We start from the raw sequence: 20,484 nt of genomic DNA, 5'->3' as shown, positions 1-20,484 counted from the left end.
ACACTGTAATGTAGATGTAATGCAGGCCTATTGAATGTCACCTTGTTATGTGTACATTTTATGAGGTTTTATGAGCAAATTTCCATATTATCCTCCACTAACATACTCTACTGAGTATATCTGCAGTATTTTCTTTTCTGGAACGTGAATTGGTGAATGTACACATTGTATGTTGTATTATTCTTCTAAAGTATTTCCAGAATAACAGATCTTCCTAAATCCAACTATGGAATATCTAAATTAAAGAAGGACTACTTTTGAAAATTAATATTTAGCTTAATAACTTAGTATTCTTGCATCACTGGAACAAATGTTACATTAGCAAGAAAAGAGTTTACTAGCAAACAAAGAAAGTCTTAATTTTGGTCTCTACCATACTTTCCCTGCCAGCCCCATTCTAAAAGTCTTGTATTCATGAAACGGGAAGGAAGCTTAGGGCTGCACAATAAATCTCCATAAAGGAATGATATTTTTAAGGGAAAACTTAGTAGGTATACAACCATTATTTGTTTAGAGCTGGGTAATGGTTTTTTTTTTTTCTGGGACAAAGTCTTGCTTTGTCGTCCAGGCTGAAGTGCAATGGTGAGATCTCAGCTCACTGCAACCTCCACTACCCAGGTTCAAGCAATTCTCCTTTCTCAGCCAACTGAGTGGCTGGAATTATAGGCTCCTGCCACCATGCCCAGCTAATTTTCGTAGAGATGGGGTTTCATCATATTGGTCAGGCTGGTCTAGAACTCTTGACCTCAGGTGATCTGCCCACCTCAGCCTCCCAAAGTGCTAGGATTACAGGCATGAGCCACCACACCTAGCCTTGGGTAACAGTTCTTAAGCAAATAATCACTTCTAAATCTTAAGACAACATTACTTTACAATAAAACAAAAACAAATGACAACACTGAATCTACCTGACCAATTCAGGATAGAAGTTAGGTTCTGAAGTGCAGTGAGTTAATTACAGTAACATGGTAACATGTACCCGATTAATCATTCTCAGCATTTTAATTTATTGCTGCTGTTACCTGATACTAGCATTTTAGACTTTTACAATTTACATTCCATAGCCACACCTGAAAATATACCTTGCACTGGGACACTGGCAGAATTTACTTTATTGTGGGAGTTTCCTATAACTTAGATAACACATAGTAACCTGAAAATCACAAGATTATTAACTGAAACCCTTTATTCTAAAATCTAGCTTACAGAAAGGGAAGAGCAATTCTAAGTTGGCCACAGAAAGAGGCTCTTCTTTTTTTATAGATTTAATTACTCATACTATTCTGATTTGTATAATTAAACATATTTGCAATATTTAAATACTGTCCAAACTTTTTATTGATATAAACTTTACAACGATGTCATGAAATACTATACACAGAGCCTTCAGGTAAAGAGAAAAAAAAGCAAATTTAAATATGGTAACCAGATTAAAGCATGCAAAAGATCCAATGATAAACACATTAAATTCATAATATGCTAATGGTATCTAATTTACCCACTATAGGGTCTTCATGTTCTGTCACAAAAATGTTAGTAAACATCAATTTGAAGTTTGGTGAACGGACCTGATTCCTGACTTGTATATATGATACACCCTTGCATTTATATGGCTAACTTTACAGGCTGTGGGTTACAGTACAGTTAGAGGAATTGGTATTGGTAGAAATTTACTCCCCATACTGCCGTAAGTAATGGTTGGAAACGATTCTCCTAATTTGCTCTGTGAACTTAGAATGCACTAATGAATTAACAACACAGGTCACTGAGGGACCAAAATTCCTCAGTATTCACATTAACTTTTCCCAGGAAAAGCTTCAAATATAACTCTACTAAAAAAATAGAGTTCTCAAGGCAAACTTTCAGCATAATTTACAGAAGCAGATTTAAATAGAAGAGTCAATAAGCAAGCTAATACTAAAAAATACACTTTACTAATATTTATCTTTCTTTCTGCATTTATAATAAAATATAATGGCCTCAGCAACAAGACTGAAATGCCATCAGGAGTCCCATAAGCACAAGGGACAAACCAGACAGATGAAAAATGTCTCTTTATTCTCAAATTTTAACATGTTTAGATTCAAACTGTGGGTGCTGGGAGGGGCTTGTATTAAAGCTTTCTGTTTGTTTGCCATTATAACTCTGGCTATAAACTCCTATAAAGATTTCGGAAATTAATTTCAGAGCTAGTGTGGCCATTAACAGGGTGATCACACTGAATTTTGGGAAAGGAGGTGAAATGGCTCCCACAAAGTACTACTGCCCCTTTAACAAGTAGATGAGTCCATTGTGGAGAGAGTCAAGATGCTCCTGTCGTTGGTATAGAAAGGATCCGATGCACTCCATGATCTAAAGTAACAATAAGAGAAAAGTTTGGCTCACCAGGACCTATGTTTTAATTGAGAAAAAAATTTAAAACTGAGGACCCAAGTGCAATCACTGACTGATTCATTTAAATGCTAAAGAGAGGTTCTTCGTACTAGTATTGAATGCCCAAACTTTATATTCTATAAAACCTTGGGAAAAATAATGCTCTAGTCATCATATAAAAATATTAGCCAAAATTCAAACATTCATTAGCATTAAAACAGTTTCTATATGTAGTAAAGCATAAGATGCTTTTAAAATCTTTTACTGAGAAGTTCAGTTTACAAAAACAAACCCAAATCTCACTTACCAAAAGCTTTGGAGTGAAATAGTAGTATGTTCCTATTAGTGATCATTTCTTTTCAGCTATAAATCTTATTCTAAAGACTTTAGCATAATTAGCTTGAATGTAGTGAATGATGTATCCAAAGTTATCAAAGACATCTGTAGGTCACTAGTGTTTTAACTAAGAACAAACGATTCTCTATTGGTCTGGAAAAGTTAACTGCTGTCTGAATGATAAGGCTCTAAAGCAATTCATTACATAGTATTTTATGTGCAGCTGTAAACTTAAATTAGCTTGAGTTAATTTAAGCAAAAATAACGCAAGACCAAAAGTGCCCTGCCATGCTTAAAACAGACCAACCTAGTTCAAGGACAAATTAGGATTACCAAGTGAAAGGTTTCTTTTTTCTGAGACTAAAAACATTTAACAACAAATACATTTTATGTAACTTTTTCCAGGGCTCCCACCTTCCCTAAACAGAGATGTTACAGGAAGAGATGAGCATTAAAAACCGCCTCAATTCACCCTTGTCAAATATTTTCTCTTTCCCAGAGACGCTAAGTTTGTATGTAGCTCAACTTTAATCTGACCAGTTTCTAGAAAAGCTTGAACAGGATCTATCTGAGGTCAGGGAAGGGCTTGTTCACTACTGCCTCTCTAGCATCTAGGACTGTGTCTGACACATATTAGGCACCTAGTATTTGTAGAATAAATAAAATGAGAAGATGAAAATTTCTTAAAGGGTAAGTATTTACGGGGGAAAAGTATGCTTTTAACTGTAACAACTATCAATACCCCAATTATCTGGAGTCAGATGTCCAGTTTCGAACTGCCAATACTTTATATGAGTTTTTCTTCTGTCCACATTGCTTACACAGAAGAATCTTATTAGGTAAAGTCTCCTTCATTTTTAATTTATATAATTTTTGACAGAACACATTAAACACTTCAACTACATATTAACTACTAAGAACTTTCTATTTAGAAGATAGTGTTGATTAGGATAAAGTAACTTGTAATATACAAACAGAAAATCTTTTATTGCTGAAAAACAGTTCGTTAGGGTACAACATGGCTTATCCTTTATATAGCACCATGATGCTCCCTTTGAAACTGAGCTTGCAATATTGGATACTTCGTTGACAACATCAATTAGTAAAACGTAAGTTGAATTTCTGTGCCTGAATGGTGAAAATTTAACCACCAAGAAATCTGTCATATAAAAAACACTGGTGGTATTTCTCAAATGATGCCCATTACTCTTGAGTTTAGTATGTCAATGGGACAAACAGCCAAGGGCTTCTACATTTTTTAATGGCAGTCTCAGCCTTGCCCTACCTTTTGAATTAGACATGAAATAGAAATATAGACTAGATGCTGCTCTAGAGTCAAAATGGAAATGCCCAACACATTTCACAAATACAATTATATGTAAAAAACAAAAACAGAACTCTACATATCAAAATGACTTTGAAAGTTTAAATATTATCTTAATGCATCTATGGCAATTTTCACATAGCCCTTGAAAAGCACCAGGTAGCTTGGTGTTATTATATGACTTTATCCCCTAGAAAAGAATGAACAGATCTGAAAAGATTTTCTAGATTATTCACATGAGGAAAAAGGTAAGAAAATAATAGTAATATATATAATAGTAAATAATATTAGTAATATATATATAATAGCAATAATATAACCTGTGATGTAATATATACAATAGTAAATAATAGTAATAATATAACCTGTGATGCTGGACAAAACTGGAAGGGCATTTATAGTCTCAAATATGATACTAATTACTAAGGTAAACATTTTATTAGGAGAATAAAAAAATTCAGACACAAAGAATATAGCCCAATTTTAAGTCAAAAGAAGTAGAGATGGTAACAGCTACCTTCAAGAGAACATGTCAAAGTCAATTCAACACCTCCTTGGGCAGGTTCAGAAGGGGTAATGCTGCCTCAAATGGCTACGTAAAGAATAGCGTGGGCATATTACCCACATAATTGGTATCGAGAAAATGGATATATGTATACAGCAGAAAAAATTGGGGGCTCATTTAAAATTCTAGTGTTAAGAAAATCATTAATAAAAACGTGTATTGTCATTAAAGAGAAATTTCCATTGAAGCAGAAGCTGAAAAAATTCTGTAGAGGTTCTATTGTATCTTAGTCTAACTCCTGTCTTGAGTCTGTAAAATCAAGCTGTATCATTAGGTAAAATATTATTACAAACCAAGCTCTTTTGGAACTTCCTTTGGGAAACTTGCTGGCCTAGGTACATGACAGAGCTACATTTTATAATACAATTATATAAATCATAACAAAATCCCAGAGTTTAAGTGCTCACCCTTCTACATGGAATGAAATTACTGCAAAATGGTATCACAGCATTATGGAAATATTTTAGATCACGTTATAATCAAGTCAGAACAAATGGGGATTCAAACCACAGACATTATGTTAACATAAGAATGCTATTTCTAAGTTTAACTGTATCATAAATACACGAGCAAGCTAAAGTGGGAAAGCTCACCAGTGAAAGTTACCTGAATTTTATAATAGATGAATGATATCATACTCATCGTGTTTTTAAAACACAAAGCTAACCAAATAATAAAAATCATTTTTTCAGTAGGTAAGAGTACTGCCTTCTTCACTCTTTATAGCCTGTTCCTGCAGTAATTTCCAAGCCCTAGTGCATACAGAAATGGCTAATATTCACGTAGCACGTTTGGGACAAGGGGAACCAACGTCTCTCCCTGCCCATTTGTACCCTCCATGCATACCGTGTACTGCTGCTCTGATGTTGACAGTATGGTATCATTCACCTAAAGAACACCAAGTGCAGAAAAAGCTATTTCTACCCCCTTACATCCTCTAAATAGTGATGTAACTCTTGGGAAAATATATGAATAAATCAATTCATTGCACGTATAAATAAGTTTTAAATGGCGTTTACCAAAAGATGGTATTTTTTTGTTATGGTGCACGACAGCAGGCACCTGTTCTAACTCATACATTTTTAATTAGACAGTAAGTACCAAGCAAAAGAAATTAAAAATAATGACTCATTTCAAAACTTCATTACAGACATAAGAAGAGGCAGGGGAGCAGAAATACAATCTTTTGTGTTTATAAATACCTGAAAACCTCAAATAAGCAGCTGGAAAATATACATAAAGAGTAAGAAGAGGAAAGCCTTTGACTTCACTGTTATGTTGAGATTATTTTGTAAGGACAAAAAGCAAAAAGAATAAAAAATAAAAAGCAGGAAATAGTATACGTATAATTTTAAAAAGTTATACAAACCATGAGAGTACCATATACACATCCTACTGAGCACATCCTACTGAGCACAGTTTAGAAAAATGATGAAACAATTTTTTATTCATTAGATGAAGTCTCTTCAAAGGTGTTTTCTCTTCCTTTGTGAGTGAAAAAGCCCTAACCCCAAAGCCACAAAGTGAAATCTACCACTAAAGAGAGCTAATAAATAGCAGACTTTCTGCTTTAGTTGGTAAAAGCAGCTGCTGACTTATTAGGTATCTAGAGCTGCAGGTTCATCCTGTTCCAGACAGGATACTCATTTGCAGCAAAGGCTACTTAGAGAGATTTCACACCTGCTGATGTGGGTCGGACTACATCTTCCTATGACTCGTTCCAGCATTCTTCCAATAGATGCGCACGCTGCTTCTCCTTCCGGGAAGCAGCACACGGAGTCCAAGCACTTGATACCTGCATTTGTTTCAGTAAGCTGGGGGAGGTGAAGCAGAAAGCATTAGTTGTTTAAAAATCTGGACTTCTGAAAAGCATTACAAAATTACACCAAGCACTTTCAAATCAAAGGTAACATATATAAATACACGTTTTTCTATAATATGGGAAATATAAGAAGGGCTTTAATTTACTAGAGTAACCATCCAAAATTATTTTAAAGCCTTGTATCCTAAATTAGAGGTTTGGTAAAATAATTATATAAATTAAGAAGCTGGATATTATTTAAATCTATTTTTAATATTTTAATCATTTATTATGGTCAAAATGATTTACATCAATCACTCAGGAATGTAATGAATTCTAATTCTTCATGTAGTTTTTGTTTAGGTGAAGTGCTCCTGCAATTTCAATTGAAAATGTCTAGCAATTGAGGTAAGTGAAATATGAACTGTCTCAAAGACTGGGAAATACCAACTAGGCAGGACCTAGCCCCAATCTTCAATAACAACGAGCACTTTATGTATGCTTTACTAGTGCCAGGTTCTAAGCACTCTATATAGATATCCACTCCACACTTATCTTTAAAAAAAGCATCATCTATCATAAATTGCTAAAAACTTTAAAGTGGCAGTCATCCCATCATCAGCTCATCCTGCTTTGTAACAGTTGGCCGATGGCACACAGATTAACATTTATTAAACAAGTGCACAAGTAGTAGTATCAAGATTTGAAACTGAATTACTTCCTGAGAGTATGCAAGATTTACGTTGATTCAGGCATAAATAGCCCAACGAGATAATTTTATTCCATACTACTAACAATGTTAACTGAGCTAAAATGAGGGGAGAAATGGTGTGACCATGCAGCTGGATGAATCCCAACCCTGGTTTTACTTGTCAAGGATGCTCCTACATTTTTCAAGGGCTGTTGGTTTTTTAAAAAAACTTAATTCACTTTTGTTTACATATATAACATCCTGCATAGCACATCTTTTGAGGATAGAGGAGGAGGAGGAGAAATGGAGGGTTGCGCTTCCAGGAAGGTTGGGAATCACCATGTGCTGGGCGCAGGCAACAGAGGACGTTTGTGGAGATGCTCACAACAAACAAGAGACAGACGAGGTGGAACAGACACAACCTGGCATTCTGAACGTAAGCAACGGCTGATGTCCTGCAAGATCCCTGCTCAGAAGATTCTGCCCAACACCACGAAGTGTGAAACAACATGGTTCTTATCTGGCAACTGCCTAAGCACTTGAGAAAGAGCCAAACTTGACTTGCTGTTTCATTACGATACCCTTAGTTTAGGACTGTTTAGGGCACTGTTTCTTAAACTGTTCTGTGAGACACTTACAGACATTTCATGAAGAAAGAAAAGGTTCTGTGTTCAATTAAATTTGGGAAACACCAATTTAACAAAGTTCTAAACAGACTTTTAAAGTAGAGGACTGTCAAGTCAGGACACATGGTCATCTGCATGGGGGAAGCCTGAGATATCACAATTCTCCCACTCATTTTCTTAGTGGGTGAAACCTACACCCCCAACCCCCAACCAGGAAACATTAGGGCTTCAGTTTCCCCAATCTCAGATTTACCCCTTATAGCAACCTGGACTCCAGGGCTCCAACATGCTCAGAGGATAAAGCCCCACACCCATGAAGGCTTGAAGGCTTTCCAACCTGGCCCCAGGCTGCCTTTCCTGCTCTGCTTCCCAGTGCTCTGGTACAGGCTCCACTCCAGCCAACCAGGCAGTGTTCCCTGCCCGTGGGCACGTGGCAGGGTCTGCCATCAGGGTCAGAATGCTGACCCCTACACCAGGGTTCAGCTTAAATCCCACTGTCTCCATGAAACTTCCCTCACCTCTCCAATTCTGAGTCATCTCTTTCTCCGATTCTATTTCACTTATTTTTATCACTTAATTGGCACAAGCACTTAAACTTCTATTTACTGAGCCAAGGTCCTGTGCCAGTTCCCGCAGGGGATAGTAACCTGTGCTCAATCAGCCGAGCAAAAGGTAAGGAATAAGGTAGGAGAGGACAAGTCAAGAAGACACACCAATACAGCAGTTATGTTAATGGAGTGCTCACCACGTATGCCCCAGTGACTACGTAAGATTCTTCTCGTGGACTGTCTCACTGAAAACTTACAGCAGCCCTTAGGAATAGGCACCATGATCACCCCCAGTTTACAGATGAGGAAACAGTTAACAATTTGTTCAAGGTCGCCCAGGTCAGCAGGGGCTTGCATCCCGCAGAGCCCACCCCCTTTGCCATGCCACTATCCTGCCTTCTAAGAGGCGGACTACTCAGAAAACAGGAGGGAAAGCTCAAACCCAGCTGCTGTCAGTGGACTGGGGGAGGGCATGAAGAACTGATGGAAAAGGTGGCATTTAAAGTATATCTTAAAGGACTGGGGGACATTTCAATAGCAGGAGATGGGGAGAAAGGATATTCCAGGCTGACTGAGGAGAAAAAGTGACTATGTGTCGGCAGCAATGTGGTGTGTATTCAGCACAAGCTTAGCGTAAGTGTAAGGGAGTGGTACTGTCCCCTTGCAAAAAGACCAGTGGTGACTCAAAGTGTGATCCATGGATCAATGCTGATCCATAAACACTATTACCAGCCCATAAAGAAATAAGCATTTCTAATTTGTGGGAATAAGAGCTTAGAAATTTTTACAGCAGTTGGACAAAATAAGTTTATAACTGTTAAATTCAGTAATTTAAAAATTGGAGTTTAGGCCGGGCGTGGTGGCTCATGCCTGTAATCCCAGCACTTTGGGAGACCGAGGCGGGTGGATCACGAGGTCAAGAGATCGAGACCATCCTGGTCAACATGGTGAAATCCCGTCTCTACTAAAAATACAAAAAATTAGCTGGGCATGGTGGCATGTGCCTGTAATCCCAGCTACTCAGGAAGCTGAGGCAGGAGAATTGCCTGAACCCAGGAGGCAGAGGTTGTGGTGAGCCGAGATCATGCCATTGCACTCCAGCCTGGGTAACAAGAGCAAAACTCTGTCTCAAAAAAAAAAAAAAAAAAAATTGGAGTTTATATATCTTTTAGATTTCATTTTCCTATAATTCATTTTTATTGTATTTGTAAAAGCACTGGCTCAAGATGAAATTAAAAGAAAACAAAAAAACACCAAACTCGTCCGTCACCACATTTATTTGAGAACTAAACCAGAAACTCAAAAGAGCAAGGATCTTGTCTGACACTTTTTAGTTTAACAACATGTGTCGACTGGGAGGGATTCATCGAGGATGACACCCAGAAGGGAACCAGCATTTGAATATCCATGTATGTGCAAGACACTGCCCTGGTCTGGATCTGACCTTATGTAATTATCTGCGTTCAGCATCTTTCACTTTATCTTACTTTTAGAGACAGGGTCTTGCTCTGTCCCCCAAGCTGGTGTGCAGAGGCATGGTCAATCATGGCTCACCGCAGCCTCAACTTCCTGGGCTCAAGCAATCCTTCCACCTCAGCCTCCTGGGTAGCTACTACAGGTGTGCGTCACCATGTCAAGCTAATTTTTAATTTTAGTAGAGACAGGCTCTTACTATACTGCCCAGGCTGGTCTCAAACTCCTGGCCTCCAGTGGTCCTCCCACCTCAGCCTCTCAAAGTGCTGGGCTTACAGGTGTGAGCTACTGAGGCTTGTCATCCTTCACTTTAAAACTGAAGGACAGTTATTAAAGTAAGGACATCCCAACAGAGAAGGTAAACATCTTGAAATGTCAAAAATTTTAAGAAATGACTTCTTCAGATCACCTTTTGAACTAAATATATTTTTGTGTCTATATAATTTGTATATACGTTTTCTTTTTCCTCTAAAGGAAAAAAAAAAAGAGCTGCTTTTTTTTTTTGGTAACCGAGTCTCACTGCTGCCCAGGCTGGAGTGCAGTGGGGCGATCTCAGTTCACTGCAACCTCCTCCTTCTGGGTTCAAGCAATTTTCATGCCTTAGCCTCCTGAGCAACTGGGACTACCGGCATGCACCAACACACCCAGCTAATTTTTTGTATTTTAGTACAGACGGGGTTTACCATGTTGCCCAGGTTGGTTCTGATCTCCTGAGCTCAGGCAATCTGCCCACATCAGCCTCCCAAAGTGCTAGGATTACAAGCATGAGCCACCATACTCAAACTCACCTGAACGTCGGCTGTTTCTGTAAAGCTATCTATAGAAAATGCTGTATTGTTCTCTAGCAAACCTCCAAGCTCTACTAATTTCCCATATATACATCTTTGATCTCAATATTCAGGAACTGGGAGGTTGGCCAGAATACCTGTGTAGCCATAGCTGCCAATGTAACTGGGGGAAGGGGAATGGAATGGAGTATTTAGAGCTCTTTTCATTCAAAGTAAGGAGAGGAAATCATTACCTTTTTTGGGAGACCACTTATAAATGACAGAAAAGAAAAAACAGCATAGTAATGGGAGTGAGACCCTACTGGGTGATACCAAGAGGTCACCTTTAATTTACCAGAAGTTTTGATTGGTAAGCCTCACTTTCTACCACACTTGCTCCCAGGAATGACCACGTAACATAGTGCTAAAAAGGCTGTCAAGCAAAACAACTGTCTATTCAACATGACTACGCACAGCTAATACAAATGCTCATCTTCACAGAAACTGCCTTTTGAAATAAATTCTGGCTCACTGCTTTTATTTCCATTATTTTCCTATCAATGACAGTAAACACTCAGATATTTATCTTATTGCTTATACAAAATTACTTTCCTGAAACCTTACAACCTTCCTTAAATCTTACAAATTTTAGAAAAATGTCTTACATTTCTAACACTTTTTTAGTCATGCCTATGACATTCTAGCAAATCAAATAAAGGTTTTTGTTTTTGTAAGTTTAGATAATAACTGTCCAACAATTAACCATGCTAGGTCTTTTGCCCTTAAAGGTGTTTTATTTATTTTTTGAGACAGTGTCTTCCTCTGTTGCTCAAACTGTAGTGCAGAGGCATGATCTCAGCTCACTGCAACCTCTGCCTCATGGGTTCAAGCAATTCTCCTGCCTCAGCCTCCTAAGGTGCTGGGACTACTGGCATGTGCCACCACGCCCAGCTAATTTTTGTGTTTTCAGTAGAGACAGAATTTCACCACATTAGCCAGGATGGTCTTAATTTCCTGACCTTGTGATCCGCCCACCTCAGCCTCCCAAAGTGCTGGGATTACAGGCCACTGCACCTGGCCATAGGTGTTTTATAATAATCAAAGTAAGCACCTTGCATAGTCTTAAGGGAATTATTTGGAAATAAGCTTCAAACTCTAATTATAAAAATAAAAATGAAAAAACAAGAGGTTTGTGTTTAAGGAAATTTTTTCTTTTTAATGTAAAATCAAGTCATCAAATATTACTGATTTCCCAATCTGATTAAGAATCATAAAATCTCTAAAACAAGTAATGAGCTTCATCTCATTATTCAGAATTGCAATGGAGATAGCCGTGTATTGATGAAATCTGGGTAACTGGTATATCCTACTCAAGGTCTGTTTCTCCAAAACATTCTTTAAGCTTATATTCACTCTTATAAATTTCCTTTCCTCTCTCCTTCCCCCTAAGAAAAATAAACAACTTAGAAATATTATAAAATACTTCCATATTGTCTTTTATGGATTTCTTGAGAGAAGGAGATTTCTGTATGTATAACCTAAATTTAACTATGAGAATAAGAATATGGGCCGGGAGCAGTGGCTCACATCTATAATCCCAGAACTTTGGAAGGCCAAGGAGAGTGAATCACTTGAGGCCAGGAGTTTGAGACCAGCCTGGCCAACAAAGCAAAACCCTATCTCTACTAAATATACAAAAATTAGCTGCATGTGTAGTCCCAGCTAGTCAGTAGGCTGAGGCAGGAGAATTGCTTGAACCAGGAGGTATATAGGTTGCAGTGAGCCGAGATGGTGCCTCTGTACTCCAGCCTTGGCAATAGAGTGAGATTCTATGTCAAAAAAAAAAAAAAAAGAAGAAGAAGAAGAAGAAAATAAGAATATGATCAGAATTATACTGATTAGGTAAATTTATTTTGATAATTTGGCTAGTTTGAAAGAGGACTAAGGGCCTTTTGTTTTAATGATGTACTTATTGTACTGGTTACACAAATAACAACATAAGACTAGGAATTTGTAGTTTAGGTGGGGAAGAAATTAATACCTGTGAAAAATGATAAAATCTCCAAATTTAATGCAGAGGATTAATTAATGTCATAGGGTGTAAGAATTCACTTATCATTCCTTTGCAAAAGTCACTGTAAGAAGCCCCCTGTTATTTAATGGGAAAAGTCTAAGAATCCATTTAATGGACATATTAAAGCAAAGCAGTGTAGATTCACATCTTATGAAATATCCACTAGAACTCGAATGTGTGGGCAGCTCTGATCACAGAGGACACAATTTCATAGTTTTGGTATTGTCAGGTCCCAGGTAGATGATCTGCTTTGTAGACTACCCAGGGCATAACATAAATCCTAGGCAGCTCTGGCTCTTTACCCAGCAAGCTCTTCACATGAGCTTTCTCTGGAGCTCAATCAGAGCATATCAAAAAAAAACTAAACACCTTTCTACAGCAAGGCACAAGAGAAATATACTGTAAATATAATCATATGAAACATACCAAAACAAACAACAATTCAGAATTCTTCTGAATATCATTTCAACTGATGATAGTAATAACAGGGTTGATTAATTTTCATTTAGGGTAACCCACTAAAGTAATCTGATTTAAAAACTATATATTATAGAATAGTTCAGATTCTTTAAATTATTCTACTTGCTCCAGGGTCTGATTTACAGTTTTGTTAAAACATTTACAATCTTCAAGTGACTTAGTTTCATCACTGCTTATCCCATATAAGACAACAGCACTTTTTTGACTAGTAATTACAATGAATAAAACAGCAATTAGTCTAAGTAATATAACTATTATTGGCAGGAAATTTTACCCTCCATAATTACTACCAATCAAAATATTCTGCATATCCCAATTAGTTATAGAAATGGTTAGGGTTTATTCCTCGAGAAGAGAAAATCAAGCTCTCATCAATTCTTCTTATTTTTTATTAGAAAGGTACAACTATGAAAATTTAGGAACCAGGTGTGGTGGCTCACGCCTATATCTCAGCACTTTGGGAGGCTGAGGCAGGTGGACTGCTTGAGCCCAGGACTTTGAGACCAGTGTGGGCAACATGGTGAGACCCAATCTCCACAAAAAATACAAAAAACTAGCTGGTCATGGTGGGACGCACCTGTAGTCCCAGTTACTGGGGGAGAGGGGTCTGGGGTGGGAGGACCACTTGAGCCGAGGAGATCAAGGATGCAGTGAGCCATGATCGTGCCACTGCACTCCAGTCTGGGCGATGGAATGAGACCCTGTCTCAAAGGAAAAAAAGAAAAAAATTATGAAAAGAATGGGAAGTTTGTTGAATATCAGTCAGCAGCAAATTTCTCAGTACTAAGTCGAAGCACCCTACTCTCTGATCATTCAACTTAAGAGGTGAGCTTAGAGAAGCAACTCAGTATATAACTACATTAAGATGGGTAAATGATACACAACTATAATTCAAGGGGAAAATGATTTCAGAGATAGTAGAAACAGCATGACATTTTCAAAAGGAGACGTGAAAAGGAGTATTTTCTTGAATGTAAGACAACAGGTTGTGAGAGTATCTTTAGAGGTTAGATTGTGAGGTGAAGTCTGATTTAGCTTTGGAACTCTAAAGAGAGATTGACAAAATTTTCAGGGACAGACATACGAGAAATGTAAAGACCACAAAAAAGGAAAACAACAAAACCAAAACAACATATGAGGAACAGTGAAGAAATTAGTACAGAAATGGAAATGTCAGGTCAGGTGTCCCACAACATGCTCCCCAAGCATGAGAACTTAGCGGCTGAGTCCCCGGAAGGTCCGGCGCAGTACTACCTAGTGCACGCAACACCCGTCCTGCTGGCTGCAAGCCTCAGCTAGCAGGTGCCTACTGTCCTCCCCTCTGTGCTGGCTTTCAGCAAATTCATATGCTGAGCTGACTGAACCCTGATCTTCTTCCATCTGGAAGGACAAAAAAGCAGTAAGTCTCATATTACAGAATGATACTCTTCACCATATACAGGTTTAAAATCAAAGCAACAAGCTGGTGTCCACAATCTGAGGCACAAAAGAATGTTCAAAGAACAGCACAGTTACTGTCACAAAAGAGGGCTAACAGAAACTTCTTAAGGTAAACACAAGCAAACAAAATAAAGCCACGATTTCCCAGTGCACAAAGCTCTAACTAAACATATATTACAGCTAAGTTAAAACCAAATTTCTTTCAATACAATTCAGTTTCTCCTATTAAATTCATTTGCCACCAAGATTCAGGGTTCTTACTGCAAAGTTATGTCCAATTTTTCACCTTTCCTGCTTCCCTTCTCAGAAGACATCTCTACTCTAACTGGACTTCATGACCTCAGAAATGTTGAACATGTATGCAAAGGGCTTACCTGATCTATCTGTTAACAAAAGAAATTTAATCCTCAGTTAAACAGATTTTTAATGAGGGTTGATAATTTATATAAATTTCAGTTCTTTTTCTGTATTTGCATTAGAGACTTTCGGAGGCAATTTAATATGTGTCCACAGACATCCTTACTTTAAATCTTATTAAATTACAAGAAAATGTCCTTAATGAATAAAAATCAATTTTGCCTCATCTCTACATATTTTCCCAGGACTGACCAATAATTATTTCTATGAAAGATGCTGTGATGAATTTCTGACATAAACAAAAAATAAGCAGAATTCCTTGGTTTCAAGAGTACAGTAAGTTTATGTGAAGATATCTTAATAGCTTTGCCTATAATACAAGGGAAGAGGGGAAGGGAAAATACTCAAAACGAGCTTTGTTTTATTCAAAAGAAAATTGTTAATAGTTTTGTATTAATCTTTTTTTTTTTTTTTTTTAAGAAAAAGTCCTGCTCTGTTATCCAGGATAGAGTGCAATGGCATGATCTTGGCTCACTGCAACCTCCATCTCCTAGCTTCAAGCGATTCTCGTCTCAGCCTCTCAAGTAGCTGGGATTACAGGTGCCTGCCACCATGCCTAGCTAATTTTTGTATTTTTACTAGAGATGGGGGTTTCACCATGTTGGTCAGGATGGCCTCGAACTCTTTACCTTAAGTGATCCACCTACCTTGGCCTTCCAAAGTGCTGGCATTATAGGTGTGAGCCACTGCACCTGGCCTTAATTGTTCCTAAGAAATACTAACTTGTCAAGATTTGAAAGCTTTTAAAGATACCCAATATCCATACAGTATTCCTCTCTGTCACAGGAGTAGTTACGCTATTATGGATCATACCCATGGAATATTGCTCAATGCAGTTAAAAAAAACTGATGCATTCAAAATTCAGAGGCCACATCAGCAGAAAGAGGTATACGAGCACTTGTACTCCACACAGCTATGAACAAATGCCCACCTAGTGGTCACTCACTGCTCAATTTGAGTAACTATTTTCTCTGCCTGGCTTTTAGTTGAGCACAGTACTTCTTCTTTGTGTTTTCTTTAATGCTGATGGTAAATAAACAGACCACAGTATATAAAATGATCATCTGACAGGTGAAGAATCTGGAGGCCCAGAAGTGAAGTGACTTGGTTAGGGCCCACTGGGAGTAGCAGCAACTGCAGCACCAGCATTCAGATCTGCCACGCTCTGAACAGTGTTCATTTCCGCTTGTTCCACCACCTGACTGGACAGTGGCTTGCAGGAGGATCAACTCATCAACATCCTGCTCTCGCTGTGGTCTTTCGCACATGAATGTTCAGCTTACTGTTTTATTAGAGTATTACAGAAGCTGTGATCTTTATGATCTCCTTTCTCCATTAAGTCTAGCTTTGCTCAAAAAATGTGGTTTAAGCCAATATGAAATGTGAAAATATGACTTCCTAAAAATATAATTATTCAAAATACAAAAGTTATCTTTATATGACAAAAGAGTGGGCTAGAGTGTGCTTTTAAATAATGAGCTCTCCTTTTGCTTTAGAGTTAAATAATTAGATGTTCAAAAATGTGATAGAAAGCTACTGCTTTTAAAGTCACCTACAGATAAAACTGTGATATATATATATTTGGCTCAGCCAAAAGTGAAGGTAAATCTTTAAGTCTGTTTTAATTTAGTTCTTGTTTTAAATATAAAATTTAGTTGACTACCACCTAAACACCCATTTGTACTCTCATCTATAATTATTACACCACTGTAATTCAAAATACAATTTTTTCTACAGTTGAAGCTAATAATAAAAAACTTGAAAGGTTTAGTAAATCTTTACACAGCTCAATGTTATGAACTCAGAGTTTTATAAAAGGTTAAGTGGTGCTTTGTAAAAGCCATTCATTTGATCAAATGAACACAAAGATTAGACACCTTGAGAATAAATAAGAATTTAAAATTCAAATGAACACAGAATGATTAGAAACCATGAGAATAAAAAAGAATTTTTAGAAAGTACATGATTAAGAATCTGTAAGAAATCAACAGGTCAAGAAATGGAAACGTGTCAATTTCTAAAAAGAAAAATAAGTTATATTACTTTTCCCCTTTAAACCACACTTAATACATAGTTTTAGTACCTTAATATAAAAAGTTCTAAAATTTAAGCTTTCAACCCTTTCTATCAAAAGACATCTCTATACTATGATTTTTTTGTACAAACTGACAGAATGAATCTGTCTGTGGAGATAAAGACACACACACATATTGTTCAATTTATAGATGCACTAAATAGCAGCCAGGACATGAGATGCTTTAGCAGCCATTACAGTATACAAACACAAATATGCACATCTATTTACAATACAGATTAAGGCAAGATAAAAAATGGGCAACTCTTACTTCCAAATATTTAGCTTTAATTACTCAACATGCAGGAGCATTCATAAATATGAATAACATGACAAGCAGAAGCATTAGAATTGTACTAGAAAAGGTAGTTAAGATGCAAAAATATATAACAAGGTATAGATCTCTGTTCTGTTATGCTGAATTTTTATCTGAATTTTCTTCTCAAAGAAGAAATAGTTTTTTTTTTTAGGTTTTAACATACATGTTAATAAAGGTCAAATTAGCCAGAGACAGAGCTATGCTAACAAAAATGCCCCACTCTTTATTCATGCCTCTGCCCATCTTTTGGTATTGTTTGATTGACCTTTAAGCATGCACAAGAGTTAATGAGGTTCTACTCCTCCTACTCTACCTAAGTCTGCTCAGCTGATTCCTTGCCCTCGACAATGGCTGCAGTGCGATGAACTCGTCACTTAAAGCAACTGTGTTGGAGTACATCTATAAGTGGACAGAAAAGGGATGGACACACAACAAGTCAGTGAGCTGTATTCATCATCTAAGAGACAGACACAGGACAAGCTCTGTAAATACATCTGCTCCTACACGAGGAAAAAATATCATATGTGATACACATACATGACTAACATTTGTAGGGCCATTGGCTGTGCCATCAAAGAAATTTATTCTTCACTCTTAACACCACATTGTTATTCTGGAGAAGAACAAGGCTCAGAATAAATGCTGACAGCTCTTTCTCTGAAACAATTTTTCTTGCTACTTTTGGTAAACAATGAAGTAGCTGACAACTTTCTAGCCATTTCTCCATCATTTGAAATCAGAAATGATACAAAGCTAAAAATAATTACTGTCCATAGCAAAGGAATAATGTTGCATATAGGATTTCAACGACCATATACTGTTTCAGCAAAAAAAAAAAAAAAAAAAGGAAAAACACACCAACCCTAGCAGGCTAGAAGATCCCTGAGTAGAAGTAGAGATTTCATTCTTGGATTAGACCACCTAGAACATCCAGTTAAGTCATTTAGAAGTAAATTTAGTTAGTCAAGAAGGAAGATTATACTAGCTTTTACACATAGATAAAATGACTTTCACTGTACATTCAATTTTTAATCAAATTGACTAAATCAATTTTAACTTATAGTGAAAGAACCAAAAAATACATAAGCACTTTTAACTTGTCTAGGGGCCTAAATATTTCCTATGTATTCCTTTAAAAAGAGGCTATAGGAAAGGTAACAATAACTAATATTATCACCTTTTATGTTATTAAGAAATCTCTATGAAAACATGTAAGTTTGCAAACGCTCTGCCTAAAGTAGAATTTCTAAGGATAAATATATTTATCCTGATTACAGGTGAGTATCTCCAATCTGAAAATCCAAAATCTGAAACTTTAAGTGCTGCTGACATGACGCTCAAAGAAAATGCTCATTGAAGCATGTCAGATTTTGAATTAAGGATGCTGAATCACTAAGTATAATATAAATATTCCAGAATCTTAAACAATCTGAAAACAAGCATTCTGGATAAAGGATACTTAACCTGTATTTACTTTTATAAAAAAATTAAGTCTTTTTTTTTTTTTTGAGACTTACAAATTGCCCAGGCTGGAGTGCAGTGGCGCAATATTGGCTAACTGCAACCTCTGCCTCCCAGATTCAAGCGATTCTCATGCCTTAGCCTCCTGAGTAGCTGGGATTACAGGCGTCAGCCACCATACTCAGCTAATTTTTCTATTTTAAAAATTTTTTAGTAGAGACAGGGTTTCAGCATGTTGGCCAGACTGGTCGCAAATCCCTGAGCTCAAGTGATCCGCCCGCCTCAGCCTCCCAAAGTGCTGGGATTACAGGCGTTAGCCACTGCACCTGGCCTCAAGAATTAAGTCTTTAAAACAATGCCATTCACGTATTTTGGCAAAATATAACTGTATTTAGGCCAAAAAGGGGTGAAAAATTATTCTCCGTAAAGATCTAGAAAATAAGTGTAATGAACAAAGTATTAAAAATAGTACTCTTTTATTATAATTTTTTGCCAGAAGATCAGGAATAGTAAAATAGGCAAACTTTCTGATATATATTGAAGTAAAATACTGCGGAGTGGAAAAGTCTGTCCACACTGACATATATATATATATGCATGAACAGATAGAGTAATCAGATTATGCAATTTTTTTAGCCCCATTTGGAGATCAGTATCACAGAGCAACATTCACATCCTCATTTTACTTATAATGATACCTGTTTTAGTGAGGACCGACTATACTCAGGCTCAGTGTGAAGTACTTCATACTTATTTTCTCTAACAACCATGTGAATTGGTAATTATTTTTCTGATTTTATAGAGGAGGAAACTGAGGCTTAGTGAAGCAACTTGATCAAGGACATACATAATGAACTGTTGAAACAATATCTGAATTCAGGTTTGTCAGGTGTCACAGGTCTATGCTGTCTCAATGGTGTGAACGTCTCAATGGCTAGGATTCAGCTGTCAAACCAAATAAATGCTAAAGAAACGCTGTGGGCATGACCAACTGAAATTAAAACTAATGCACTGGTCAAGAAGCCTAAATCACATCACTAAATGTTTAGGAAGTAGTTTTTCTATGTGTAGGATGAATATACAACTAAATTTCCAAAACTGAAACAAAATTCACTTGGTGTGTTACAGTATGTTTAAAACATCTCAACCTGAGAAGAACTAAATAATTAATAAACTCAGTGTTTATCAGGGCATAAGAGTTGACTAGAATGTATTTTCGAGAGTATTTATCCAATACTATGCTATAGTTAAAAGGACAAAGTGAGAGATTTCTAGCTCATGTACTAGTCAAATATATAAAAAAGGTACATTCAACTAAACAGATACTATTCTTGAGCATCTACTAAGTATTTGAAAATTATTTCATTTAATCTTTACTACAAAGTTAACAAAAGATATTTCTATCCTAAGTTTACCAATGAGGAAATTAAGATTCAAAGTTAAAGAGATACCAAGTGGCAGAGCTGGGATTTGGACTGAAATCTATCACGCCCCAAAGATTCTTAAGCACTATGTAATGTACTGCTAATATTTGCTGTAGTTTAATATTTATTAATCAATGTTTAGTGATATAATGTATTTTTTTAAATTCCATTCTGTAAAAATTATTTAGGTTAAAGAACTTATTTCATACTTTTTTGTTGAAAATAATGTAATCAGAAAAAAAAATTACTCAAACTCTGATGTTTCTAATGACATGGCTACAGATCTTCAT

The 20,484-nt window shown here is 36.7% G+C and overlaps 1 protein-coding gene across 7 annotated transcripts in view; it reads right to left on the bottom strand.

The window, feature by feature from the left end:
* Nucleotides 1-1,320: 1,320 nt before the first annotated feature.
* ATP11B (ATPase phospholipid transporting 11B (putative)) overlaps nt 1,321-20,484 on the bottom strand; it is a 117,703-nt gene continuing 98,539 nt past the window's right edge. Inside the window, exons 29-31 of one of the 7 annotated variants that reach the window (XM_021674511.2) lie at nt 17,623-17,708; nt 6,279-6,412; nt 2,264-2,352 (exon numbers count right to left, since the gene is read on the bottom strand). In XM_021674511.2, coding sequence (XP_021530186.1) covers nt 6,307-6,412; nt 17,623-17,708 — 192 coding nt within the window. In that variant the 3' untranslated portion in view covers nt 2,264-2,352; nt 6,279-6,306. Of the gene's footprint in view, nt 2,353-6,278; nt 6,413-13,635; nt 13,760-14,312; nt 14,439-17,622; nt 17,709-20,484 lie in introns of those variants that run through there. The other 6 variants (XM_021674512.2, XM_021674513.2, XM_021674510.2 and 3 more) reach the window with 6 other exon arrangements.

This window comes from Aotus nancymaae, unplaced genomic scaffold, assembly GCF_030222135.1.
Source record: "Aotus nancymaae isolate 86718 unplaced genomic scaffold, 86718_ANA_hifiasm-v0.15.2.pri h1tg000067l, whole genome shotgun sequence".
Classification (NCBI taxonomy): Eukaryota; Metazoa; Chordata; class Mammalia; order Primates; family Aotidae; genus Aotus; species Aotus nancymaae.
This window is presented reverse-complemented; position numbering and strand designations above follow the sequence as displayed.